General features: G+C 37.3%; 3 protein-coding genes across 4 annotated transcripts; 1 reads left to right on the top strand and 2 right to left on the bottom strand.

Moving 5' to 3' along the window:
- Positions 1 to 1,676: 1,676 nt before the first annotated feature.
- Positions 1,677 to 6,187, bottom strand: LOC149020366 (uncharacterized). Of its 2 annotated transcripts, XM_089148480.1 has the most exons (3): positions 5,820 to 6,187; positions 4,052 to 5,441; positions 1,677 to 3,660 (listed from the first exon to the last, which is right to left on the bottom strand). In XM_089148480.1, the coding sequence occupies exon 3, from the start codon at positions 3,632 to 3,634 to the stop codon at positions 2,435 to 2,437; it is 1,200 nt and encodes a 399-aa protein (XP_089004606.1). In that variant the 5' UTR covers positions 3,635 to 3,660; positions 4,052 to 5,441; positions 5,820 to 6,187; the 3' UTR covers positions 1,677 to 2,434. The 2 variants fall into 2 exon arrangements, with proteins under 2 accessions (XP_089004606.1, XP_089004605.1); XM_089148479.1 differs by lacking the exon at positions 4,052 to 5,441.
- A 1,038-nt stretch (positions 6,188 to 7,225) lies between these two features.
- LOC149020365 (V-type proton ATPase subunit d2) lies at positions 7,226 to 16,491 on the bottom strand. The gene is made up of 10 exons (XM_089148477.1): positions 16,062 to 16,491; positions 13,212 to 13,332; positions 12,941 to 13,048; positions 12,756 to 12,858; positions 12,436 to 12,516; positions 10,413 to 10,498; positions 10,216 to 10,275; positions 10,068 to 10,116; positions 8,577 to 8,711; positions 7,226 to 7,717 (listed from the first exon to the last, which is right to left on the bottom strand). The coding sequence occupies exons 1-10, from the start codon at positions 16,240 to 16,242 to the stop codon at positions 7,586 to 7,588; spliced, it is 1,056 nt and encodes a 351-aa protein (XP_089004603.1). The 5' UTR covers positions 16,243 to 16,491; the 3' UTR covers positions 7,226 to 7,585.
- Positions 16,492 to 22,654: 6,163 nt separating this feature from the next.
- LOC149020364 (plant cysteine oxidase 2-like) lies at positions 22,655 to 26,210 on the top strand. Its single transcript, XM_089148476.1, has 5 exons — positions 22,655 to 23,259; positions 24,190 to 24,308; positions 24,460 to 24,622; positions 25,021 to 25,245; positions 25,456 to 26,210. Exons 1-5 carry the CDS (start codon positions 23,013 to 23,015, stop codon positions 25,581 to 25,583), a joined length of 882 nt encoding a protein of 293 aa, XP_089004602.1. The 5' UTR covers positions 22,655 to 23,012; the 3' UTR covers positions 25,584 to 26,210.
- The last annotated feature ends 122 nt before the right edge of the window (positions 26,211 to 26,332 follow it).

The raw sequence follows: 26,332 nt of genomic DNA, 5'->3' as shown, positions 1-26,332 counted from the left end.
TAGGGTTTCACAAAACAATCAACACCATTAAAAGAGAGTGCGAGAGGCGGAATCCCTAATTCAAGAATAAAATAGAAACACGAAAACTCCAAAATATACATAGAACAGCAGAAAGCTTAAAGAGACACCACGACCACCAAGAAGAATGTTATTGAAGAGATGACCGTCCATCATTTCTCGGAAGTATCAGAGAGAACTTCGATACAAATACCAAGTTACCACTGAGAATGCCCCAAAACCCTAACCAAAACAAGGAATGGGAAACGATTATACTACGTTCACAGCAGTTTGGTTCGTATTACGCAGAGACTTTATAGCGCGAAAGAAACGCATGAGAGGTTATGATTTATGAACTCCGCCTTACTTACCAGAAAGAAAAGCTCCGCGTTGAATTTTGCTTTTGCCGCCATTAAACATTAACGTCGCGTTTGGCAGCGGAGAAAATAAAGAGAAAAGGAAATAAGGATTTCCTTGTTTGCTTACAGAGAGGAAAGGAAAATAAGGTATTTTAAAAGTTAACCCACAAATCAATAGATAATTTTTATGGGTCTTGCTTGGGTCATGTGCATTTAACGCGTTACCATCGAAATTTCGGCTTGACGGTCATGCGCATGACCCAAGCAATTTTTTATTTTTACTCTGTTGAAGTAAAAGTAAAATTATAAATCATGAGTGAGACAAGACTTTACATATCATTTTTCAAATCATGTATTTCCTCCATTTTCCTTCAATGTGCTAAGATTTTTGTGGATAGTAACCAAATCTCAAACTTCGTGATAATTTTTCCAACCCAATAATATTCTATTATGAACTATTCAAATTACCCTCAAAATGTTAAGTCTCTTACAAGAAAATAGAATATTAATACACAAAATTTACAGCATTATTAGTGAAAAATAAAATAAAACAACATCATAAAAAGACTCTACAAAGAGCCAAAGATTCAATGATAATGATTTGTAAATGAAAGACAATAAGACTTCTACATTTCTTTGTAAATTGTCCACCGGACCACCACAAAGAACAAGATGAGAATTTTTTTTTCTTACGTAAATGAGTCACGTGAAATCGAAATTACTTTTTAAGAATTGAATTAAGAAAAAAAAATATTTAAAAAAGTAAAACAATACTAGCTAAATTTATATATATATAAATTTTCACTTTGAGAATAATTTGAATAGTTCATGGTAGAATATTAATTGGGCCAAAAAAATTATTAAAAAAATCAAAATTTAGTAATTATTTTCAAATACAAAATCCATTTGAGTAAAACTTCTTTAGGTGAATGTTTTTCAAAACTCTCCATCTATAAAATTTTCCCTTTCTTTTACCACTTCCTTTTTCAGGAAAAATCAACATAGATATGTTTCTTCATGACCAACGGATAATATGGTATCATTGTTGTGGGCTGAACTTTTAGTAATGTTTTTAAATTCAACCAACAGGCTTCAAGGATGACTTAGGTCCTCAATTTTCACGTTTTTTCACAACACAACATGTGTAGTTGACATTAAGGATACAAACCTTAATGGTTTTTGTAACACCACACTCCACCAATGACTGGTGTATTTAGCATTTCAGTCCTTCATAGACCATAACATGTCAAATGTAATAGATCCTAACACCCTATGTATATGCTATCTTAATTAATACCAAGCTTTTGTTTTACTATAAAAAAAAAAGAAAAAAAAACGTGTAGTTTACATAACTCGCTAGATCCCACACAATATTGCATGGTGGAGAAACGTAGGGGAGAACTATCTACTCTTCCGACAGTGTCGCAATCCAGACACCAGCTTTGAAGGTTGAGCGTTTCTGACCAGTATACCACCCGGTGTAAAACGATCGAGCAGCTGAGTCTAACTGGTACCTGAGAGGACTTAAAAGTGAAGAAATTGGATTAGAACGTAAGAAAATTCCTACCACATCTTTTTGAAAAATATAGACCGCCTGTTCATAGGTAGAGCATGGTACTGTAATACTTCCACAGATCTCAGGTAGTTGGAAATTGGAATGTCTTTACATGAACTTCCGTCTAGACAAGGATTTTGAAGCCTTGCGCCTTTGACTGCGCTTTCCTCTGCTCTCCAGATAAATAGACATAAATTGCACTCAAAATCAAACACCCTGCAGTGAGAACTCCAATAATTTGAAATTCTGAAGAGAAAAATCTTCTTCATCAAACTCTTATGTGGCTGATGATTCATTTTAAGCCCTGTAGAAGACTACACATCAGTTTCTAAATTTGAGCTCAATCAGGAAGTCGATTACCTCTTAATAACCAATACGGATTGCCACAACAATAATTGGGGAAGAAAAAAGAATTTCAAAATTTTAAATGTCATGTTGCAACCATTCATCAAGAAGTGTACTGCCGCAGATGTTAGAAAACCATGAAAAGCAAAAGTACAAGGTCAATGGAATAGCAACAGGTTTAGCCTGCAACTTCATGCTGTCCTGCTTCTGTTCTCAAGTTCTCAATTGCATTAGCTGCCAAACAACAAAATTTAGCATCCAAAGCAAAAGACTTCGCAATCACCTCAATTGATCTCAGCTCTTCATGAAATCCTGAGTACAACACCAAGGAAAAGAAATGCACATCCAGCATCAATCCAAGATACTTGACAATGAACTCGGGGGACGGCACCCAGTTACAAGCTTTCAGACCCAAAACCTGAGCTGCTGCCGGACAGGGGACTACTTGGGGGAATCTCTCGTACTTCCCCAACCATTTCCTGATGTACTGAATCAAACTAAGCATCTCTGAACCATCCAATCTACCAATAGAAGAAGACAATATCAGTTCATCAACGTTTGTTGATGCAAACAAGTAATGCAAACAGAGTTCAGATGTCGAGAACCCATCATGGGCTATCATCAGCAGGAGTGAAGCTTGCTTGGCTAAACTATATTTCTTTCCTCTAAGGTTTTCAGAGGCTAACTTCTCAATGGCTGAAAGAGCTTGGCTTTCCCATTCTTTCCTGACCTTGACCATACTACCATATGCTTCTTTTGGTGGGGACAGAAAGTATTTCAATACAGAAACCAAGTCTGATGACCGAAAGTCAGAAAAATGCTTGATACAACAACAGATCAAATCAGATCTCTTTGCATCAATGAGAGACTGAAGCACATACGTAGATGATGAATGGCTAACAAGCCCTTGGGTAATTATAGTTTCAACCAATTCCCAGAGTTCCAGCTGCAAAGAAGCCTCTAAAACCAAATGTGCAACATCTCGAGGAATGAAAGATCTCAAATTTCCGACCATTAGATAAGTGTACCTTGAATCTGAAGAATCAACAGCACTGGAGGTACCAACCTTCTTCCCTATTTCCTTCAGAAATGTATTCAGAAGTCCTAGACACTCTTCCTTGTCAAAAGATTTATGTTTTTTGAGCTTCTTTTTCAACTTTTGGCAAAACTGACTCCCTAAAGTAATGATTTCTGAATCGGTTGTTGAAATCTGCCATCCATTAATGCGTTTGAGCAGAGAAAAATCATTGCAATCTTCATTTTCGGATTTCATATTGGATAATATATCATCACCATTTAGAATAATGGGATACTGCGATCCATCGAAACGGCCTGAGTGATCAGCCACAGCCTTTCTGACTACTTCAAGCAACGTCATGAGCACCAGATGTTGAAACTCACAAACTGGAGCCAAAATCACAGAGCAAATGCTTTGAGACATGGTTAAAATAGGAAACAGCAAAAAAAAAATTGGGGGCAATGGGGGTTGAAAGAGGATAGGAACAGCATAGAGATTAACCAAAAGTATATGTCAAACATTTTAAGAATGGCAAAGAAAAAATGAAACGAATTGGATGGGTTTCAGTCTTTCAGACTAAATACAAATATGCAAAAAAATTAAGAAATTAGACTTATAACTTGCAAACGACACTTGAAAACAGCAATATAAATATACACAAAATTTGAGAAAGCATTAACGAATTCCTGCATCTAAAGCTCAAATAAACTATAACATCAAGGCAGATATGCTGCCTCGTGCCCACGATGAAGAAGAAGTAAAACGAAAGAGGCTCACCTTAGTTTTAGTGGAAGAGGACAAGAAGACCAGGAGTATACACACTCATTGGTGTCGCTGCGGCTGCCACCGCCGGTTTTCCGATTATCACCATTGGGTGCCACTGTTTGAAGGGGCAGAGCAGCTAGGGTTTTGGGTTTTGCGTTTTGCCAAACTTGAAGAATGACAGCTTTGTTCGGGGACCTATTTCCTTTTTTCTTTTTAGTTGTTTAATTAATTATGTTTATTATTTATCTTTAGCTAAAACCTAAGATAACGATTGATTATTAGGTTGATTGGGGGTACTGATGTAAATTTGTATGACATACTACATATATTGAAAAAAAAATTAAATATAAACTCCTTCTTTGTCCTTTTTAGGATATATAAACTACATAGCTTCATATGGTTTTTTTTTCTCTCTTTTTTTGCGAGATCAACACAAAAAGATTGTATTTTAGGGCAGACCTTATTTAAATTTCACACCTGCCCTTCCGAATATTTACAGACCTTCTTATACAACAGAATCGTGAGATGCATGTTTTAAATCCCAGAGGACAAAAGACTGTAGACACTCTACCAACCTAGTGCATGTTATATCTACAAATATTACATGACTCAATTTTTGAGAGACTTCAAGCAAAAGTGATGCAAGATAATATGGCCAAACAGTGTCACCAGGCAATGGTAGTAAGCTTTGAAGTTTGGCACAATTTGACCACACCTCTTGAAGGCCAACACCATTCTTTTCGGCCATAGCCAGCACTAATACATCCCATCCAAAACATCTTTTACTTGTGTCTTATATCCATCCTTACCTACTTGTACATTTATACAATATGGTGCAATAGCTTCAGATGCTATTATATTTGCCCAAAAAAAGAGCTTTATATGCTCGTATGTCTACACCTTTTTTTACCAAAAATAAAAATAAAAATGTCTACACCCATTGAAATACTTTGTACAAATACTTTCCAGTAAGAAAAACAATGGACTGAAAAAACTATCAAATGAAGGTGAGTTCGAAGATAGATTTCAACTATTATTTATAGACCTCTCCCCTAGATTTCCTCAACTTCCTTTTATCTCAAAATCAAGGACCCTAACACTAACTCTACAGCTCATTCACTCTAGACTACTTCCAAGCAAAACTTTAATTAACCTGCACGATTGACTTCTCTAGATCATTTTTTTTTTTTTTTTGAAAGACTTTCCTAAATCGACTTTGACTTAAAAGCAGGTCTGTAACATGAAACCCTAATCCTAATTTGACTCAAAAAACCTAGCCAAACCATCCAATACGTAGCAGATCTAGTTCTCGGTTTCTGACTACCTCAAGCAACATCATGAGCACCAGATTTTTTTTTTTTTTTTTGGTAATCCATGAGCACCAGATGTTGAAACTCACAAACTGGAGCCAAAATCACACAGCAAATGCTTTTAGACGTGGTTAAAATAGGAAACAGCAAAAAAAAAAAAAAAAAAAAAAAAAAAAAAAGGGCGACGGGATTGGAGGAGGAAAGAGGAGGTTAGTAACAGCATAGAAATTAACCAAAAGTATAAGTCAAACATTTTAAGAATGGCAAAGAAAAAATGAAACGAATTGGATGGGTTTCAGTGTATCAGACTCTGTAACTTGTAAACAAGAATTGAAAACAACAGTATAAAATACAAATATGCAAAAAAGATTAAGAAATATGCAAAGGACACTTGAAAACAGCAATATAAACATACACAAATTGAGAAATCGCCGGCCACTGTTTGAAGGGACAGGGCACCGAGGGTTTACCTTAGCTTTAATGGAGGAGTACAAGAAGACCAGGAGTATACACACTCATCGCTGCCACTGTCGCCGCCGGTATTCCGAGCCGTCGATTGTCGCTGATTGAAGGGGCAGACCAGCTAGGGTTTTGCGTTTTGGCAAACTTGAAGAATGACAGCTTTTGTTCGTCTTCTTCTTACTCTCACAGTCTCACACTTTCAAACTTATGGCCTAAAAGGGTACTCACAAACGATTTTTTTTGTATCCAAGAGCAGAGAACAAGAGGATGCAGATGGGAGAATGTATCAGAGATATGAGGAGCTTGTAGCGACGCTTCCACAACAAAAGGTTGGTCAGCCGCCCAAATAAGTTGAAGTAGACCTAACGGCACTCGCGTAGCGTAGCGCACGGAGGTTTATGCTCATTTTAGCTATATCCACCTACAACTCCAATAGTCTCATGCAAGGTTTAAAGTATCGATATCGATTATCGGTCAGGTGATTTTAAGGCCTGTTTGGTTGCATGAATTCATGAATCAGAGAATTATACCCGTTTGATTGTAAAAATCTATAAGATTTATGAAATTTAGAGATTCACCTTTTTACACTAAAAACATGAATCTGTAGATTTATGGGTAAGGGGTTAAATCCAGAGATTTCAAAAAAGCTATACATTTACACATTCACAAAAATCATGTCGATCAAATAATTTTTTAGGATAAATCCACAGATTTTATTCCACAAACCAAACATCTAATTTTATAAATTATAACTCCATAGAATTGAAATCTACAGATTTGAAATCTCTAGATATTTGAAATCTCCAGACTCATGTAACCAAACAGGCCCTTAAGAGTTCTACGGAAAAAAAAAAAAGTTATTTTAAGAGATGTATCGTCTGTATCGAGTATTGTCTCACTCTGTTAATGTATTTTAATATAATTTAATAGAAAGACGTATCAAAATGTATCTTATCAGTTGGGTCAAATATGGATGCGTATAAGCTAGTATCATATAGTATTAAGAGATACTTTAAACCTTGCTTATATGTATGTCTATAACATCAAACCCCAACCCTAATTTGATTCAAAACACCTAGCCAAACTATCCAGTACGTAGCAGATCCTAGTTCTTGGTTTCCTGTTTGTGTCCTACCGATCTTGAAGTAGGACGGGCAAGGGAATTAAGGATAACACATCTTTCATTTCAATCAGTTCTATTGTAGCAAACGTGTGTTTTTACTTTTACCCCCAAAAAAACGTGTTCCTACTGGGGTGTATGGGCTGCACAGTACTTGACAAAAGAAATGGAAGGTTCCTGCAAAATGAAAATGAAGGTTAAAAAAAATATGACAATAGAACAAACGGAAATTAAGGTTATCTCAGGATTCCTGGTTAATAAATTTCTTTGTATACAACGAAACGTGTTGAAAATGTTCCCAATGTTTGCCTCCATTGAAAACCAGATGGAAAACTATTCAAAAGTGGGAAAGAAATAAGCCTTCGGAAAAGGATAAGTCAGAAAATTTCCCGAATTACTTTCAATAAATAAGCTGAGCACATTGATACGCAAACCGAACTCTAGATTGATATATTATTTCCACTTCTTCCCCTAAAAAAAATGAAAATATAATTATTATCAGCCACTGCAACTGATTGAGAATCAGGGAGGGGGAGCAGGAGCACAATATCTGCAACTTACAACAATCAACAGAGAATGGGAGGATATTAAAGTAAAGATGTATACAGGACATAAAAAATGCCATGTGGTTTATCCTCGAGGACTGTCTAGCAACTAAAATATAAACACAACGCTGTCATGAACTCTGGACTTCTGGTTCTGAGCCACACATTCAGAGATCCACATCAGATTCCTGATCTCCTGCTCCCGTAATCTCATGTATGCAAAGAAAACACCATAGTGGAACTGCATATCAAAGAGGACAAACTTCCGATCACAACCAAGAAACACTTAGTATGTGAAACAAAAAAATACCACTGAACTCTTTCCCCCAAGGCTGGGTTTGGCTCAAAGGGAAGTGCATATTGCACAGGGTGAAGAGAGATTGGATCCTCAATTGTGGGTTTTGGCTACAATCAGCACAAGACTACCAAATGAGCTAGTCATTAACTTCTATTTGTTTATCAAGGCAGGGTTCACTGCCAGGATTCGTGGCCCCTACATCAATAGCAAAGCCATTAGTTCAGCATCCAAGGGAGAAAGAAGTAGTCATTTTCAGCGTCCCATATGAGTGGGAGCACACCCAGCAGCACCCTTTTTCCCAAGTTAGTTATATTTAAGGCACCGCCTTTCACCTTTCCCAAAGGTCCCATGTCTCATAAGGAAATTGTCCACTAAAAATTAACGGGTTTCAGCTTCCTTGGTATGTGAAGTCATTACCAATGTGATGGTAGAATAATTAAGAAACAAATGCTACACAGATTGCATTCATTATGACAGCCACATGACCTGTCTGCATTCATGGTCAGGGCAATCCTGGGGCTTTTGCAGTGTTATCCTCATCTTGAATGCACCGTCATTGGAATGCAATCCCACAGAAGAGGACTGTGCTCATCAATTTGTCTCTTGTCTACAACCTTAAGAGTGCTGCTGCACTGCAAAGCATACATCTGAATTTCGAAAATGGGTATCCTGACTGTCTAGGTGACAAACAGGCAGTGTGGTGTCGTAAGACTCCGTACCCCATCTAATACATCAGGTAGCATATACACCATGACAACTATGTTGGTAATAGAATTGGATGGTTGATGTCTGAAATGCATACCTGTTGTTCAAATGCCAAGCAGAGCCTTTTCACCTCTTCCTCATAGAAGGCTTTATCCAACATCTGGCTCTCCCCATAAGACATTTTAGAAAATATGGCTTGGTATGGAGGATATTTTTCCACGACACCACGAACCTACAATAGAACCCCACCAAAAAAAATAACCAGAACATTACATGCATCATCTACTTTGATCTTTTTCTTTTTCATTTTGGGTGGGGTGGAGGGAGAGGGGATGGGAAAATATGACAGCATATATGTAACTATTCAAGCTTGTTTTCATTCGGAATTGAGGTCAACACAAGCAAGGGTAATGGATGTATTCCATTGACTATAAGTGCTCAGAGCTACCTCCTTCAAAATCATAAAAGTAAGATAATCAGCCTTCTATAGGTGATGACTGATATCACAGTTAAACTAAATCACTAATCTGACCCATAATTCTAAAATCCCCCTCCTATGAACATAATATATCTGTAATATTTTCTGGTTCTTGATACTTTTCCACCTTGTGCAAGATTACCAAAAGTGTTCTTCTAGGATTCACTAGCCTAGTGAAGTATAATTTTCAAGTAGGGTCCTTGTAGTAGTCATCAACCCTAGTGAAGTATAATTTTCAAGTGACAGACTTAGTGTACAAGTCATGCGAAGGACCACATCTGACATCCCTCTCTCTGCTATACTGTTGCACAGAATTAAAAATGTTGCTCAAATTCAGATTCAAACTTCCAACCACCTTAACAAAAAGTTACAGAAGGGGGAAAAAATAAAAATCAGACACCACCCCCTCACATTCTCTCCCCATTACACATGGACCCCACAATGACAACAGTCAGCGGCCAACTTCCAGTGCCTCATTTGGTTGGGCATGGGATTCTATTACACACCACAGACACCTCCTCTAGAAAAAATATAACATGTCTTCTTTGTAACTTTAGCCGCTTCTCTACTCATTTCGAGCTATAATTGTACCAATGAGATAACCACCTGGCTCTCCATCAAGCGGACAGACCTAGGTATTGCCATGTTGCATATAAAAAATCAAAATGCTTCACTAGATATGGTGAAAATAAGGGGTGCAAGTTTGGCCTTGGTGGCCCTACCTGCCCTGTCCCGCCCTAATCCCAAACTGGGTCTGGGCTCAAGATTTTGGCCCTCAAGGTGGGTCAGGGCCAAAATGTTCTGGCCCAAACTTAGAGCCAGGGGGAGGGGGGCTTGGGATTACTCTGTCCCATTTTGGCCTTGATTCTGGCCTGTTCCTGATTTTGTTCCTCAGCCTGACCCTGATTTTTTGACCCTGATTTTGTCCCTTATCCTAACGTTGACGCTGAATGATAGGTCACATATCCAGGCAAACTTAGAAAGCAGCAACATTTGCAATTCCACGGTGAAAGCACTTGGTTTCACCAAGCAGAGTAGTGCACCCCTCCCAAGATTCAACACATAAAACAAGCAAGAATTAATGTTTGAAATTTAATTAAAGAAACTTACCTGGTCAATGTCCTCACAGACAGCAAGTTCCTCATGGCCATAGGGATAGCTGTAAATTAAATCTACACCATCAGAAAGGTTTTCCTAGGGGTAGAATTGAAAAAGAAGAAGCAAATCAACCATTGAATGAGTAACTAGAAATTCATACAGTAAACCAAAGCTAGAGTAAAGCTTCCTCCGATCATCTCGTGTCAGTTCAGTGCCGATACTGCACAAATTATAAAACCACATCAGAATGACTGGAGGACTTTACCAACACAAGGAGATATCCTTACCTGCTGAGGCAAAATTACAAGAGAATAACATTATCAGCACTAACCACAAAGTAGCATCAAATAATTTTACCTGTTGATTGTGATGTTAACAGCTCTTCGATCAGCTTCAAAAGCTAAGAGATCAGACATAATCTCTCCAGTAGCACCCCCGAGTTTCTGTTTGAAATATCATGTTAAACCTAGCACTCAACAAAATCACTAAATACATAGAAAGAGACTGCTGTATCCTTAGAAGGACTAAGGGCCAGTTAACAGGATCTACACAGATTAACAGAACCAACTCAAATTGGGTTGTTCATGAGTAAGGCTTTGATCTCATATAGGTACGGCTGTTTTGGTGTTCAATGTGTAATGATGTGGGCCTGTGGGGTAGATACTATAATGCCAATTCAATATATGGGTTAACTGCCTATGTTACAGCTCATGTTTGTCAGGGTAATTCAGGAACTGGCTTTTTAACTAATTGCCTTATTGTATAATGTTTGTTAATACCAATTTTAACTCCCAAGGTGGGTGTTTGCAATATCTTCCTTTAATTAGTGAAGTAATATAGGTGTATTGGAGACTTCAACACCAAGATTCAAACATTTCATTTCTCTTCTCTTTCTCTCCCCCTCCCCCTCAACTCCTCCTCTCCACCATTTTTTCTGCTCTAAACAATTAACTTCTAACTGTATCAAACTCCAACATTCTAGCAGGGACTAGATGGATAGGGGTTTAAGCAGGGTATCCAAAGTAAGCTTTTGTATGGTCCGTTTGATTAAAGAATGAGATGGGGGCCACGATGTATCGATTCAAGTTTGAAACAACTCTTCTACTCTCGCACAAAGGAGAAGCAGAACCAGCAGCAGCAAGTTTTATTGCCCATCTCTTTAAGGATGTAGACGATATGCATATAGTGGATCAAATTTCGAGTGAGATGGCTTGGTGTATATGGAAGTCTAGAAATGCTGCTGTGTTTAGGAACATGAAGCCTTCGGCCATTCATACCATACACAATTATCATTCTTTGCTTGCAGAGATCTAACTCTATGCTCATACCGACTCAACAATGGAACCAAATTAACCAAGCTACAACAAATCCGGAAATGCCGGATGGCACTGATCTTTTCCAACTGTATATTGATGGGTCTTGGGAGAAAAATTCATTCTCAAGAGGGAGAGGCTGTCTACTTTGGGATTCAGCAGGTGTTTTCTTGGCTGCGAAGTGCAAATTCAGCTCAGACCAGTCTTGCTTTGATGATCGAGTTGGAGGCCATCCGTGATGGTCTTCTCTAGGAGTATTTGCAATCCAAGTGAATTCAGATTGCCGCTCTGCGATTTTAGCTTTGCTGGATTCTTCTGTTCCTCTATGTTGGTTATGTACATAACTTCTATGTGAGGTTAAACTCCGTACTAGATTTACTTGTGTTTATTTTCGTTTTATTCCTAAAGCACCTTAATAGTTTTGTGGACTTCTTAGCCCATGGAGCGTGTTTACTTCAGTTATCAGGGTGTGGTGGGGGCTCCCGCAATGTTTGTAATTAACTCTTCTGTGGCCTCCTCTAGGCCTCTTATTCGGGACTTATTCAGTGAATGAAACTTTACAGCTTTTGATTCCCCCCACCCCCACCCCCCCAAAAAAAAATCAAGTTCAGTTTACACGAGGATTGGGGGCTTTCTTCTTTTGGCTTTTTGCTGGGGAGAAAGGGAGGGAGATGGATACATGTATGACTGGTTAGGTTTCCTGAACTTACCCATAAAAGGACTCATAATCACTACTTCAAGTTGCGTTTAGAAGAGTCAAAAGAAAACCTAATCGAACTCAATGTCTTCTTAGCAAAACAAGACACTTGCTCATACTATTCTAGTATGCATACTTAACCACCAACCAACCAACCCACCCACCCGCCCCCCACCCCTTTCTCTATATGGGGCTTATAAGTTAGGTCCACTACCACAATTAAACCCACAATAAGAAGTCCAAGACCAATGCGAACCTATCTGTGGGCCAAAACCTGGTATTTTAAAGCCTGCCCACCCCCACCCTGCACATAAAACGAAAAAAAGAAGAAAAAGACAGAGAGAGAGAGGGAGAGAGAGTTAAAACTCACTTGACAAAACCTGTAGAAGTCCTCAAGATAGGCCTTGTAAAGAGTGTTCCTCATAATTTCAATATTCATGTCATCCAAGTCCTAAGAAGCATATATGAAAGACAACCCATTAGCATCACAAATTTAAAAACATAATTAAAAAAAAATACTTGTCAAGGACTCAAGGTTGTTGATGTAACAAAATCCACTCCCAAACAATGCATGCCATTGACTACAATCAGCAATGGCAGATTCCAAACACCTAAGGACGAGTTCATACTATAAACTAGCAAAGAAAACCTCATATCACCAGATAAGAAGGCAATTGATAATATCAGCACCTCAGATGTTATGCATTCAGAAAAATATGGAGCCAATGGTGTGTCAACAAGCACCAATCTGTAAAGCTCGCGCATATTCTGAGCAACTGCAAGTGTAGCAATACTGAGAAGAAAAGTATAAGGCAAAATGTTCATATGAAATGTTAAAGCATCACAAGTTACAAACTGCTTGACAGAGATATTACCTGTCAAACATGCCCAAAGGATGGCATTTCTCTAATAGTTCCTGCACATCTCTCTCATGCAAGGTACCAGTAACAATGAGGACAACATTGTCAATCATGTGACCGTACCTGCCAGGTACAACAGGAAACTAAATTCATCCAAAAATCAAAGTTCAGTCTGTAATCATTCCAAGGTTACAAAACTGTTGAAAGTGGATGACAAAGAGTAGATGTGAGGCCTAAAAAAGCCTGAAGATTGAGCTCAAAGAAAGATAAAGAAAGAGAGACATACGTGATATATTCCAGGAAGGTAGATAAAGGCTCAGTGGCTTGGCATAGCATGTGCTTGTACTCATCAACCAATTTAAGGGTACATTTCTCCACAATAGTAGTTGTATGCAGGGGTGAAGGCTCTGCAAAAAGGTTTGAAGAAAACCAATAGGCTTAAGTAGCATGTATCTAAATGTAAAAAGTCTGTCACATGGACGCTTCATGTGTCCCCACTAAAAAGTCTTTTAACATATTGCTAAAAAGAAAGTGAACAATTTCTTTGAATCCTAATGTACTTGGTAGCTTGTGGTGTGTAGAAGCCCCATCCTACAAGACAGTCTTGGGTTCAAGCCTCATGGTTCACATCTGCCCTCCGACTTACCTATCAGAATGGGGAAAATACGGTATCTTTGTCACACAGACACTTCATGGACCAGCAGAGTTACCTAGCTGGCACACATCACATGGATATGGGTAGAGAATAATTGACTCAAAAGAACTTGTTTGTAGGAGGGAAATACCTCCCTTTTTACAATAAACCATTGTCGTTAACACATTTTTACCAAGTCCCACACCCATACCCATTTCCAACACACATCCCACAAGTCTTGGTTATGGGGAACAGGCACAGCCAACTCATTCAGACATACCATCCCTGACACACCGAACATAGCTAAAAGTTTCTAAGAAATAAGTGTAAGCATTTGATGGCAAAAGAAGCACACAACAACCAATATGTAATATCAAATACACTAGAATGCGCAAATATGACCAACTGTGGGTGTATTTGGCATATGAAAGTGGGTTTCATTGGTCCCAGAGGTTATAAGTTTGGTTTTCCTACAAACCAATCTGTAGTCACTTTATAATGCATGGAAGCAATATTTCCCGTTTATTCAATAATATGAATGTTTTATAAGAACTGCAACATTATGTACAGTTTAAAGACACCAACTTGGAAGGAATTTCAGGAAATGAAAGACAAGTCAGCTTTGAGAACATTACAGCGAGGCTCCTGCTACTGCAGGTCAACCATACAAATGACTGAAAGGTCACCCTAGATTTTTTTCCATTCTGGATTCACTGGTGGGAGAAAAGGTTCTTCTGTCTCAAAATGGAATCCTGCAAGGTGTATGTCAGAGTAGAGATTGCCCACCTTTTTGGGCGTAATCAAAAAGTAGTGACCAAAATCTGGTCACACTGCACTGATGTATCAAGAAAGAATTCTTTTTTTTTGGTACATAGAAAGAATTCATTTAATACATAAGTAACCTGAATGTTACATAATTTAAAAATCTAACAAAAAGAAATAACATTTATTTTGTGATTTAAATGAGTAAAAGGGAAACTAAGATGTAACAATGGGAATTAGACCTAACATGATTCAAAATAGAAAAACTTCAATCATTTTGATTTATCTGAGTTTAGTTTGAAAGGGGAAAGAGAAAGGTAATATTTTTCCCTAAATATTAACCCGAATCGCCTATGAATCTCCATGACCAAACATTGGCAATTAATTCGGGAAGGAGCTATAGAATACATGGAATCTCACAAAAAGATTTTTTTTTTTTTTTTGTTAATCAATTGTTCATTGAATTAAGTTCAAATAAGGCATATCTTGTTCAGACCAACAAAGAGAGCTGCAGCTATAGCTGAAGCCGCCAATAGAAAACCAAAAAACTAAATGACAATAAGACGCATACAAGAAGGTTGTCAGAGTTTAAAAGCAATTACTATTACTTTAAAGTTTGGGAAGGCCCTAACCCCATTTTTTTTCTTTGGGGGTGGGGGTGGGGGTGGGGGGCAGGAAGGCTCTAACTTAAGTGTACTAGAATGAGAGATCCCTTCAGGAGGCTTTATAATTGTAGCAAGATCCATAAATGAAAACAACATATTAATAAAGTTTTTGATTTTTCCCAACATGATCAGGTATATTGAAAACATAGATTAATCAAGTTTCTGTAAGTGATTATGAACACAATAAGTAGCGAAACAGATAACACATAATTAGAAACAACTTCCAGTATATATTATAAATTACTAATTCTCTCTTATTCAAGTATCCAAAAGTACCATTAAGGTCTCATCAATCTCTCAGAGGCACAGTGAAATTCAGATTCAAGTGCTCCAAAAATCAATGAGGCTGGAAAACGACACTATTTTCATACATTTACTTAGTCTTCTATATCCTACCCAACTGCATTCACAAACAAATGCCGCTGGAATATGTTAAAAAGAGATGTTTTACTTTTGCCAATATGAAAGTAATCTGATTGAGCTGTAAACCAGTGGTGAACCCCATGGTGTAAGTTGATTAAAAGAAAAAGGAGGTGCAAAGAGCCATTTACTGACTGCATAGATCTGAACGTTGAGAACAAGGTACCGATGCTTCCAAGTGCAGAAGCTATTCTAGGAGAAAGATATATTTCATAACACACCAACATTGGGACAATCCAGTCTGGCACGATACGTAAATCCTTTCAGAGATGGAGAGGACTACGAAAACCAAAAAGGTAAAAAATGAGGGACTAGCAAACAATCTCCCAATAGCAACAACGATAAAGATACAAACACGGAATAATTATAAAATTCAATAGATTGATCGGCAACATGATCAACTCACAGAAAGACGCATAGGTGTAATTCAAGTTAAATTCCCACTTCCTTAGTTATAAGAATTGAAGCATCTTAGGAGAGAAAAACAGGGTAAAGTATTTCATGATTCGGTTAGAGAACACCTGTAATCCAAAAAGGTCAACTCATATACAGTAAAAACGAGAGAATTCTCGAACAGAATTTCAACCACGTCAAATTAGAAGATAAGTATTTCAAAAGCCTAAATTCAATCAAGGGCAGGACAAGATCAACTAACCGTTCTGCAGATAAGGACCGTACTCAGTGGCGGAGAGATGCATCTTGATATCGTCTAGGGTTTCGCATTGGCAAAGGTTGTTGTAATCAGCAGCTGTGAGAAGGCCAGATCTGTGACCTCGGACAATTGCTTCAAGATAACCGCCATGAATGTTGAAGGTGAGAGCTTCGAATCCGTACATCTTTCGCGTGGATTCGAAGATCAACAAATTCGATGAAAAATTAGTAGATCGCGAAATCCAAGAGATCTTAAGAAGACGAATATTCAAAGAGAACCCCTCAAATTAAAAACCCCAACGATGCAAGGCAGCAAAATGCAGGGTTACAAGGACAACAACGAAACAAGTAGAGCATATTCGCGACGTAGAGATCTGCTGGTTGGACATTTTTTTTTCTACCACCACTGCAATCACGAACATACCCTCATCTTTTTACTAAATGTCGGATAAGTCCTCTCTCTCGCGGCTTCTCATGCCTATGACTAGCGGTTAAAGTTTTGGATTCCAAATCCTTTTTCGTTTTTCTTTTTTTCTTTCCAAAACAGTAAATAAATGATAACGTGCGCTTTCGCAAATCTCAACCCAGAACCGGAGTTTCGACCCGGGTTACTGACCCAATATAACCGGGGGAAAGCTTAAAAAGTGTGATGTACATCTTTGGGAAATTTTCAGCACCACCCCCTGCATACTCTCAAAAATTAATGTCACCTCTTAAGTTATCTAATTTATCAATTAGATCTTTACCAAAAAGAAAAAAAAATTCAATTAGACTCTCTTTAGGGTCAAAATATATCAAAAACACCTCTAAATCAAGTTAAATATTTCAAAAAGACAATAATAACCTTATTCTGATTTGTTTCTTCATTGTTAAATTGGCAACTGAGGGGATGGCATCAATATTGGAGATAATTTAGGGAGTAAGACTAAAAACTTTCTTAAACTTTTTTTGTACAAGGGAACTTTTTATTGATAGAGATGTGATTATTACATATACCATCAAGTGATATTTGATCCCTCGACCTCTTCAATAAGAAGTGTTAGTAATAATCAATCAAGCAATAGTAGCATGGGAAGCCATTCCACATTGTTTTGGAAAATTAGGTTTAGAGCATTTATGGATCCATGGGCCTTAAGGTATGGGCTTAGGTTGTTGGACTTAAATACAATGAGGGCGAAGGGGAAATTTTAATTTTAATTTTAATAATAAAACCGAACAAAATTAATGATCAAATTCTGGTCAATTTTGATGGGCTTCCAATTTCGTAGCCACTTCCTGCTGAACCGGAACCTATAGAAAGTGATCCCAAATCAACTACTTGGATCATGATTAATCCATAATCCATAACTAACAAGACTTGCTCTGAGATTGCGAGTGATATTACATGTCTTCTCGTTATGGATAAACTGGTAAAGATGAGAATATCAATGTAACGTATCTATCTTTTTCTTTGTCTTTATAAGGCCAAGTGACGTATCTATCTCATTCTTAGCTTTTTGGATAAAATTTTCCTTGAAAGGGAATTTTTTTTTTTAATGTGACTGTCACGTATCTCTCTCATTTTTGGCTTGTAATGAAAATTTTCTTTTTTAAGCAATGGAAGAAATTGGCTGACAAGCAGATTGAGCACGATTACATTTGTAGGAAAAATCAGTCTATCTAGAGAATGAGAGACTCATAGATAATCCAATATAAATAACTATTTATCATTTGTTTATTGTTCTTCAATTTTTTTTTTTATTTTTGAGAATTTTTTTTTTTACCCTTGGGATAAAACTAGGTTTTTAATTCAAATTTGAATATTTTCTCTAACTAGATTCTGTTATGAACCGCTCTTGTATAATAACCATATTTTTTCAAAATTATTTATAAATGTATACATGAGACTTACCCATTTTGGTAAGCAATCGTATTTATAAAAAATCGAGTTCATCTCTCCATTGTTTCATGGTATCAGAGCCTAGTTTCCCCCCCCCCCCCAAAACACTACATCTTCAATGGCCACTGCCAACATTCCATTCCCCATTACCAATCTCACAAACCTTGTTTCTTTTAAGCGCTGAAGACAAATTATCTTATGTGGAAATAACAGTTATAATCCATTTTTATAACATGTGATCTTTATGCATCATCTTGATTTTACTAGATCAATGCCAAATCAAATTGTTATTATTGGAGAAATTTGAACACCAAATCCAACATTTCAAACCTGGAAAAAAATGATCATTTTGTTTAAGCATGTATAACGCCACCCTCACATTGTCTATTTCTTATCATATTATTGGCCTTCAAACAATGAAAGATGTATGGGATGCTCTTGCACAACTCTTCCAACAACAATCCACTGCTCGAATGATTTATCTTCGTAGTGAATTGTAGAATATCAATAAAAAAACGAGCACAATCATGGATTATCTTCACAAAATTAAGTCCATCACTAATTCCCTAGCGGCAATCAATAACAAGATAAATGATTTTCACTTGCTAGCATATACATTAAATGGTATTGGTCTAGATTGTCTCACATTCATCATCATTGTGGAAAATATTACATCACCCGTTACTTTTACCGACCTAAGGATTAAACTACATACTCATGAACAACAGTTACGCTTACGCCGTGGCTATGTGAACACTCAATCAGTTTTAACTAATCTTCATTCCCCTACTACATTACTTGTTACGTATCAACTTAAATTTAATTAACCTAATAACAATATTAATTCCTACCACCCAACAATCAAAACCCACCTAAATCTGACTCTGAAATTCATCAAATGGGCCTCTAAGATCTCAAAATTCCTATAACCATAGTTCATTGTGTCGGCGATATGTCTGCACCGGCGACACACTCCCCCCGCTACCAATGTCGGCTCGCGTGTCGCGTATGTCGCAATCGATTCGTGATCGGCGTATTCGCTCTTCGCCTATATACCCTCTCACTGTTGTTTGTGTACTTTGTCTCTCTTTCTCTTGTGTATTTGTGTTCTCTTTGTTTTCTTGTTTTTGATTTTCAACTTCCGCTTGCTATGTTGGCTGTGCCTTTCTTGGTTGGTGTGTTTTGGTATAACCCCCATGTGTTTTTGGCCTCTTGGTTCCGTCTTTCTGTTGCCTCCCTTGGGTTCTTGCTCGCCGAGCGACATGTCGAACCTTGCCTATAACCAATAAAACCAAAACACATTTAATACAAATTCATTCAAATATGTGCTAAGCAAGGCCATTCGGCTAATAGATGTTATTTTCATTAACTCGAAGATAAAATAATCATATTCCACCACCTCACATTCTTTATGCTGGCTTACAAAGTATCCAAAATACCCAACACACTACACTACATAATGACGCACAGTGGATACCGGATTCAGGTGCTACCAACTATATGTCATTTGATCCAGCCATGCTATAGCAATTTGCCACTTACACAGGAGAATACCACATTTCAGTAGGTAATGGTACGTAAGAAACTCCATATGACTCATATAGGCTTTTCAATTTTGAAAACAAAATTTTTCCGAGACTTTGTTCAAAACAAAACCCTAAAAATGCAATTTGTTCGGTCAAATGATCGAATTGCAGATTTGTTTATTGACGGCTTAACATCAAAAGCTTTCTTCAAGCATATAAACAAACTCTTGCACCTATCAATGCAGAGTTTGAATGGATAAAAGACCATAATGAATCTCTTAGTTTTTTAATTCAAATTTGAACATTCTTTCAACTAAATTCTGTTATAAACAGCTATTGTATGACAATCAAAATTTTTTTTTAATTTATTTATAAATACATATAGAAGACTTATCCCTCTTGGAAAGCAACATATTTATCAAAAATCAAAGTTCTTTATATTTTTATCTTCCTTCAACAGCATTGTCGAAGGTGGTTGATGGACTAATTATATATATTTTTTCTGAAATAAGACAAGGTGCAATTTGAATGGTGCGTTAAATTATCCAGACAACTATAAAGATGTCACGGACTTGATAGACATGCCACCCCAACGTACCCTACTGCCTAACCAAAAAGGTCAGCTTTTGTCATTAAAAATATCCAGGGTAAGAGATGAAACCAGTAAAACGAAGATAATTTAGTGACTTATTAGGTAGAAAATAAAACAATTTTAGAATAAAAATAAGATATGGTTTTCCTAGACGGATTTGATGCTTTGCAACCATAATATATGCCACATTTGCAGGGATGGAGTAGGTCAAATTTTAACAACCATAATATGCACTTCGTATTTCTATGTCCCCCACCTCCCTATCATGAAGATTATTCTATATAAAAATTAAAGCCAAGATTGTTGTTGTGTGTCAACACCACATTGGCTATGTATGGGAGATGCCGATACATTTTATGAATAACGGGAAGAGATGATTCCAAGACATTGGTATAGTAAAAAGTTGTATTTTATATTAATAAAATTATTGATAACATCGTCGTCCAAAGAGGCCCACATGAGATTTTAAAATATCCAGGAAGAAGGAGATACGGAAATTTGAATCCTTCAAGTATAAGGGGGAGTCAAAAAATATGTTCAAAAATAATGAAATTGGAGTCATTATATATAATGAAGATGGTTATAAGGAAGTGATGTATGTTTTTTTCCCTGCCCCCTTTTATAATATACGTTTTCTACTGCTTCTCATTAATATCTTATCATATATTAGTAACATGCGAATCAATCTTTGAGAAGGGGATCTCTAGGAATGAGAGAAGTGCATGGCTGGACTTGCAGCCCCGACCACCACCGGGTGGGCCTCCCCCCTATATGCATTTCCGGGTTTCTCTCAATCTTCTTTATTTATTGTATTCATCAATATAAAAGACACTTAGAATTATCCCAGAAGAAGAAACGTAAAAGACATAAAAGAAACATATAAAATAATCAAACATGCATGTTTGGTTTTCTGGTTGTTGTATAATATATAGTACACTAATCTTGCCACTAATCTTGCTATCAAAAAAAATTTGCCATTAATCTTGAAATGCCGATCTGAAACTTGAAAGGAATAAAACGATTTGGGTATAGTTTGTTATTGTTGTTTCCCTTAGAGATGGGAAGGCAAAGATAATGTTAACTATAATGGTCGGAAAGAAAATAATTATTAATTACAACAGTTTTCAAGAAATCTGTGTGACAGAAAGCATGGTTTTGGAGTGCCATGCTGATAAGTTTTTCAACTTTCCACTTAACAAAAAAAAAGAAAAAAAAAAAAAAGTTTCAACCGTGTTACTTTGTAGTTTATTTACTACTTGCTCCTTGAAAATATAAATTAATATCTATTTTTGACAAAACTTTGCTTTGTTTTCTCTTCAATTTCTACCTCGAAAATCAATATATCAGTCACACACGAAACTCGGCAGTTCGAGCAAGGTGTTTAGAACAAAGTCCGGCTAATTTATACTCTAGTATCATCAATTTAATTATCTTACTTCACATTTTATACATAAAGAGTTATCACAAAATTGCTAAGAACGACGTTACAGGAATTTTCAATCAAAATTCTAATAAATTTTTTTAAATATTTCAAAAATATGGTAGGCGAACATAAGATACATATACCTAGATTCCAATCAGATAAACGTGTCGACTCATCAGGTAAGATTGCAAACCATTCACTGTAATGTTTTAAAATATTTGAACTAAGCGTTGAATATGTAATTAAAATTTTGAGGGGATATGTAATGTTTATTTGTTGCTCATTGATGGATGACTGCTACTTTGAGAGCTGGAGAGAATTTTTTTTTTTGTTGTCAAACATATATTCATTGAAGAGCTTTATACTAAATCTAGAGAAAATAATGAAAGAGTTTACAAGACATAAAAGTGGAGATTTTTGACTAAATTGACAAAAACCTAGCTCCTTTGGAAAGGAAATTAAAGCAACCTAATAGGGTCTTAATGTCTTAAACTAAGTACAAAACTAACCCAGTCCAAAGACTGGAGAGGATTTCAATTGAGAGGAAATGACAATGAAAAATAAATGGTATTTCTTTGCTTGTAAAACCAAAGATACGTTTGACTTGAAATTCACCATTTTAAATCAAAACGTCAAAAACCCTCAAGGAAAAATAGTAACAACCATGTGGAAAGAACAGGTGAAGTGACCAACCCAAGCTGAAAATGGGATTTTGGATAATTGTTGTTGGTGACGTTCGGTAATCGTCACGAAACCTCACGTTTCGATACCTGAGCATTCGCGGTCCCCCACTCCCAATTCCACGCGCCGCGGAGATATCGTTTTTCAGGGCTAACTTTAAAGTCTCAGTCTTTCAGAGATTTCTGTGGGCCCAGGGACAGATGGTGCTAATTTTTCCACCATCCACACCCCATTCTATACCGTAGGATTAGAATTTAGGGCTCCCGAGAGCCGGCATCTGGACGGACAGGTACGATTATTGTGGGGCCCACAACAGTCAACAAGTCTTAAATTTCCAATGTGGGTCCCACCACACGTGTCAGAGAGGGGGTTTTGTAGAAGGAGAAAGCCGAAGTGGGACCGGGCTTCCAGGGAGTGGTGAGGACTGAGGAAAGGAGAAGGAGAAGGAGAAGGAGAAGGAGAAAAAGAAAAAGAAAAAGAAAGAAAGATTATGAAATCCGCTGTTCGAGAGCCCACAGAAAACCTCTGCATGGCCCCTGGTTTTCCTTCTCAAAATATAATTTCTGAAGCGAAAACCTAACCGTTGATCTCCTTTTATAATCCTCTCTTCAACTTCAACATGGGTCAGAGGGAACCATATCAATTCCTCACGTCTCTCAGCTCTCTCAAAGAATCAAGTTGTTTAATATATCAAAGGGATATCTGAAAGTATCGTAACGTCTTCTCTCTCGCTGTGCAAATAGAGGAAGCTAGCCCATCTCTTGCATGTGTAGGTGAAGGTGTTGTTCCTCTTTGTTTAATCATACCCATATTGTAACTCTGCAATCTTTCTGTGTATCAGTGGTTTTGTCTGAATGAGAATTGAAACGGATTTGGTGGATCAAAAAGGGTCGGGAATTTACGAATTGCCAAGGGAAAGGATAGAAAAGACGGAAAAGACGGAAAAGACTAGAAAGAACAAGAAGCACAGGAAACGTAGCAAGAAATCAATGAACAACGTTGTACAGAAGCTTTACGAGACCTGTAAGCAAGTGTTTGCCACCGGTGGCGCTGGGGTTGTTCCATCTCCTCCTGATATCGAACGTCTCCGCACTGTTCTTGGTATGTTTCTTCATTTTTTGTTATTTTGGTGAACGCTTTAAGAATTTGATTAGATGGTACAACACGTATGCCTTGTTGTTTTCATTCTTTCCCCTTCCAATCTGGGTTTTCTGGGTTTTCTCTAATCCCGAATAATTCGGCTCTGTTCAATGCTTGTTGCTGAAGAGTATCGAGTTCCGATTTTCAAATTGGATTTTGGAATCATAACTTTGGGTTCCCTTATGAGCTTTGACTTCCTTAAAGATTTCAGTAATGGATTGAAATGATTTGATTGAGCTTAGAAATTTTCTCACGGTTTTTCCTGGAAATTCAAGTGAGAGAATTTTTCTCTCCCCACCACCCCATAAGAAAAATATTTTGTTTAACCTCTGCATGTTTTCAAGTCATTGTACTTCAGTACTTGGCAAGTGTTTGGAATGAATTCTTACCTTTTTATATCACTGTTTAGTACCTTCTGCTGTTGTTTAATTATTCTTGTTTGATTAACATTTTCTGGCGATTCTGCTTTTCTTTCCTCTGTTTTTATGTTTTATGGGTTGAGGGCCTGAGGCAGATGCAATGTACCCTTCACGTGTCAGTTGTGTATCTACACCAGAACGTGAACTTCAGTGTGTGCCAATTGGCGCTTATGCTTACTCATTTGTGTCTGTATTTCTTGTGGTTTTAAGGGTAAAACACAAAACTCCCTAAGTATTCTTTAACTTTTGAGTTAAATTTGGCCTTCAATCACATTTCTGTGTAAACAGTTATTTTCCGGCCTTGTTGATCCAATTTAATTTCTTACATACTTCAGATTCCTACGATTGGAAAAATCGAAGATCTGAAATCCTAAAATATGATGCATCAGCATTGATAAATTTGTGTATTTCTATTGTTAGTTGAGTAATTCTGTATTTATCCTATGATTAATTGTATGGGTTTTCCATGTAGATAGCATGAAACCAGAGGATGTTGGCTTGAGTGAAGAGATGCCCTGTTTTAGGACCAGCGACACTGAAGGCACCCCTCGAATAACATATCTACATGTCTATGAATGCGACAGATTCTCGGTATGTTAGCTTCCCTGCAAAGATGAAGATAATGTAATGAGCAAACATTAGGTGACTGGTTCCTATCATACAATCATTAAAGACTGAACTTGTCGACCAACTCAGTATTGATGGTTTCTTGTGTGGGATTTTCTCACTTGCATTGTTGCAGATTGGGATATTCTGTTTGCCACAATCTGGCGTTATTCCTCTTCATAACCATCCAGGCATGACTGTTTTCAGTAGGCTTCTCTTTGGGTCTATGCACATCAAATCATACGACTGGGCAACTGGTGTCTCCCAGGATACAAGGGAGAATCTCAAACCTTCTCAGTGTAAGTTCTTTTCTGTGCATTTACTGTAAGAACCCAATTTGTAGTATCTGTCCTTAGGGGACTACAGGGAAGGGAAGAAGGAAGAGGATTTCTGGATGTTTTTGTTGATTACTGGCTTGTACTTGCTAAAAGGCCCCTGCTTTTACCTGGGTTTCTTGTCAGAAGAATTCCTCGATTTGGGACTTGGATCTAGGGTTTGGGCTGATTCTGAAATTGGATGAATTCCATCATCTTAAACTATATGTTTTAGATAGGAAAGCTGAAATGCTACCCTGGAAAGTTATTTGCGCCTTAATTACTCAAATTAGGAATGTTTGCCTTTAGTAATTTTGAAGGGGAAAGTAAGAATTCTCTACGAAACTGTTTTCTTTTTTGAAATTTGATGATGATGGCTGCAGTTCAGTCTTCTTCTGGAATGGGATTGGTAAAGATAAAGAATGACTCTGTCTTTACTGTTCCATGCAACACATCCATACTTTATCCAACTGCAGGAGGAAACATGCACTGCTTTACAGCAGTAACACCGTGTGCTGTACTGGACGTGCTGGGCCCACCATACTGTGATGCTGAAGGCAGGCACTGTACATACTACAGAGATTTCCCTTGTGCCAGCTGCTTCTCAGGTACGAAACTCCTGAGTCTTAGATTCTTGAAATCCTTTTTCCTTTCTTGTGAGTTTTACTAATCTGAACAAAACATGGGAGTAAGTCCTGGTAGGTGGGGGTCCATATGTTGGGTTTTGTTGGATCATCTCTTGATTATAGTAGTGGAACCAACCTTGAATAAGCAATTTTAAAAACTAAGTATTTACCTCAGCTGACTTATCAATCCAGGTGATGCTGATTTGGTTGTTGAAGACGAAAGGGGAGAAGGATACGCATGGCTTCAAGAGAGAGAAAAACCTGAGGACTTTCTCGTTGTGGGTTCTTCGTACGAAGGCCCCAAAATTGTGGAGAAGTGATTTTGCGTTCTGTCTTGCGTCTTTGATATCACCGGTCTTCATCTTCTTACCTGTTCGGCTGTTCCAATTTTCTATACTGTAGTTCTCGCTGCTGCATTTTCTTGCTACGTTCTTTCCATTGTTCGTTTTGTTTCTCAACCGTTCCCGTTCCGTTCTTTTGTACATAACTGAGGAGAGAAAAGATGAGTGAAGTTTAAGTGTATCCTGTCAGTTTCCACTAGGGAAGTTTGTTTAGGTTTTGGAAGTTCTGTTACAATAAAACCATGCATGTCAATCTTGAACTCTTCTAAGATTCTCTAGGGTCGTGAACTCGTGATTTTGATTCACAATTTTTTTATGTTGAGATACTAGAGGTGTTAATGTCGATGAATACATTATTCAGGTTAATTTATGTAGATTTATTCAAGGGAGCTGAATAACATTCATATATTTATAGAACTTCTTTTTCGAGTGTGAAAATATTTAGAACTTGACTTTCTTTAATTGTCTCTTATATATTCTTTTAAAAAAGATTGATAAAAAGGAAAAAAGAAAACTTTCTACTGTACACTGCAGTGTAAGTATATGTCGAAAGAAGAAACATTTCTAGATTGATTTTAAATGTAATCTCTTTGTTTTCTCAGCCAGCACTACTGTACATAGTAGAGATTTTTTTTCAGGTAAAAGGGGTTCTCAAAACGAGATCATACTAGCTGTTAGGTGTCGAACCAGGGGAACGGAGGTTACGAGTATTACACATTGACAAGAAG

This window comes from Hakea prostrata, chromosome 3, assembly GCF_041222555.1.
Source record: "Hakea prostrata isolate BN-2017 chromosome 3, UWA_Hpros_2, whole genome shotgun sequence".
Taxonomy (NCBI): domain Eukaryota; kingdom Viridiplantae; phylum Streptophyta; class Magnoliopsida; order Proteales; family Proteaceae; genus Hakea; species Hakea prostrata.
The sequence above is the reverse complement of the archived record's forward strand: the minus strand, read 5'-3'. Positions and strand labels throughout refer to the sequence as shown.

Bases quoted from the DNA above. Each gene is read 5' to 3' on its own strand.
- LOC149020365 (XM_089148477.1), bottom strand. From the start codon at position 16,242: ATGTACGGATTCGAAGCTCTCACCTTCAACATTCATGGCGGTTATCTT. The intron at 12,517-12,755 runs GTGCTGATATTA...TATGCTTCTTAG, and splicing joins CTGAATGCATAACATCTGAG to GACTTGGATGACATGAATAT. The intron at 7,718-8,576 runs GTATGCATTTCA...TTTGATATGCAG, and splicing joins GCTTGGCATTTGAACAACAG to TTCCACTATGGTGTTTTCTT.
- LOC149020364 (XM_089148476.1), top strand. From the start codon at position 23,013: ATGAGAATTGAAACGGATTTGGTGGATCAAAAAGGGTCGGGAATTTAC. The intron at 23,260-24,189 runs GTATGTTTCTTC...TTTTCCATGTAG, and splicing joins ACGTCTCCGCACTGTTCTTG to ATAGCATGAAACCAGAGGAT. The intron at 24,309-24,459 runs GTATGTTAGCTT...GCATTGTTGCAG, and splicing joins ATGAATGCGACAGATTCTCG to ATTGGGATATTCTGTTTGCC.
- LOC149020366 (XM_089148480.1), bottom strand. From the start codon at position 3,634: ATGACGTTGCTTGAAGTAGTCAGAAAGGCTGTGGCTGATCACTCAGGC.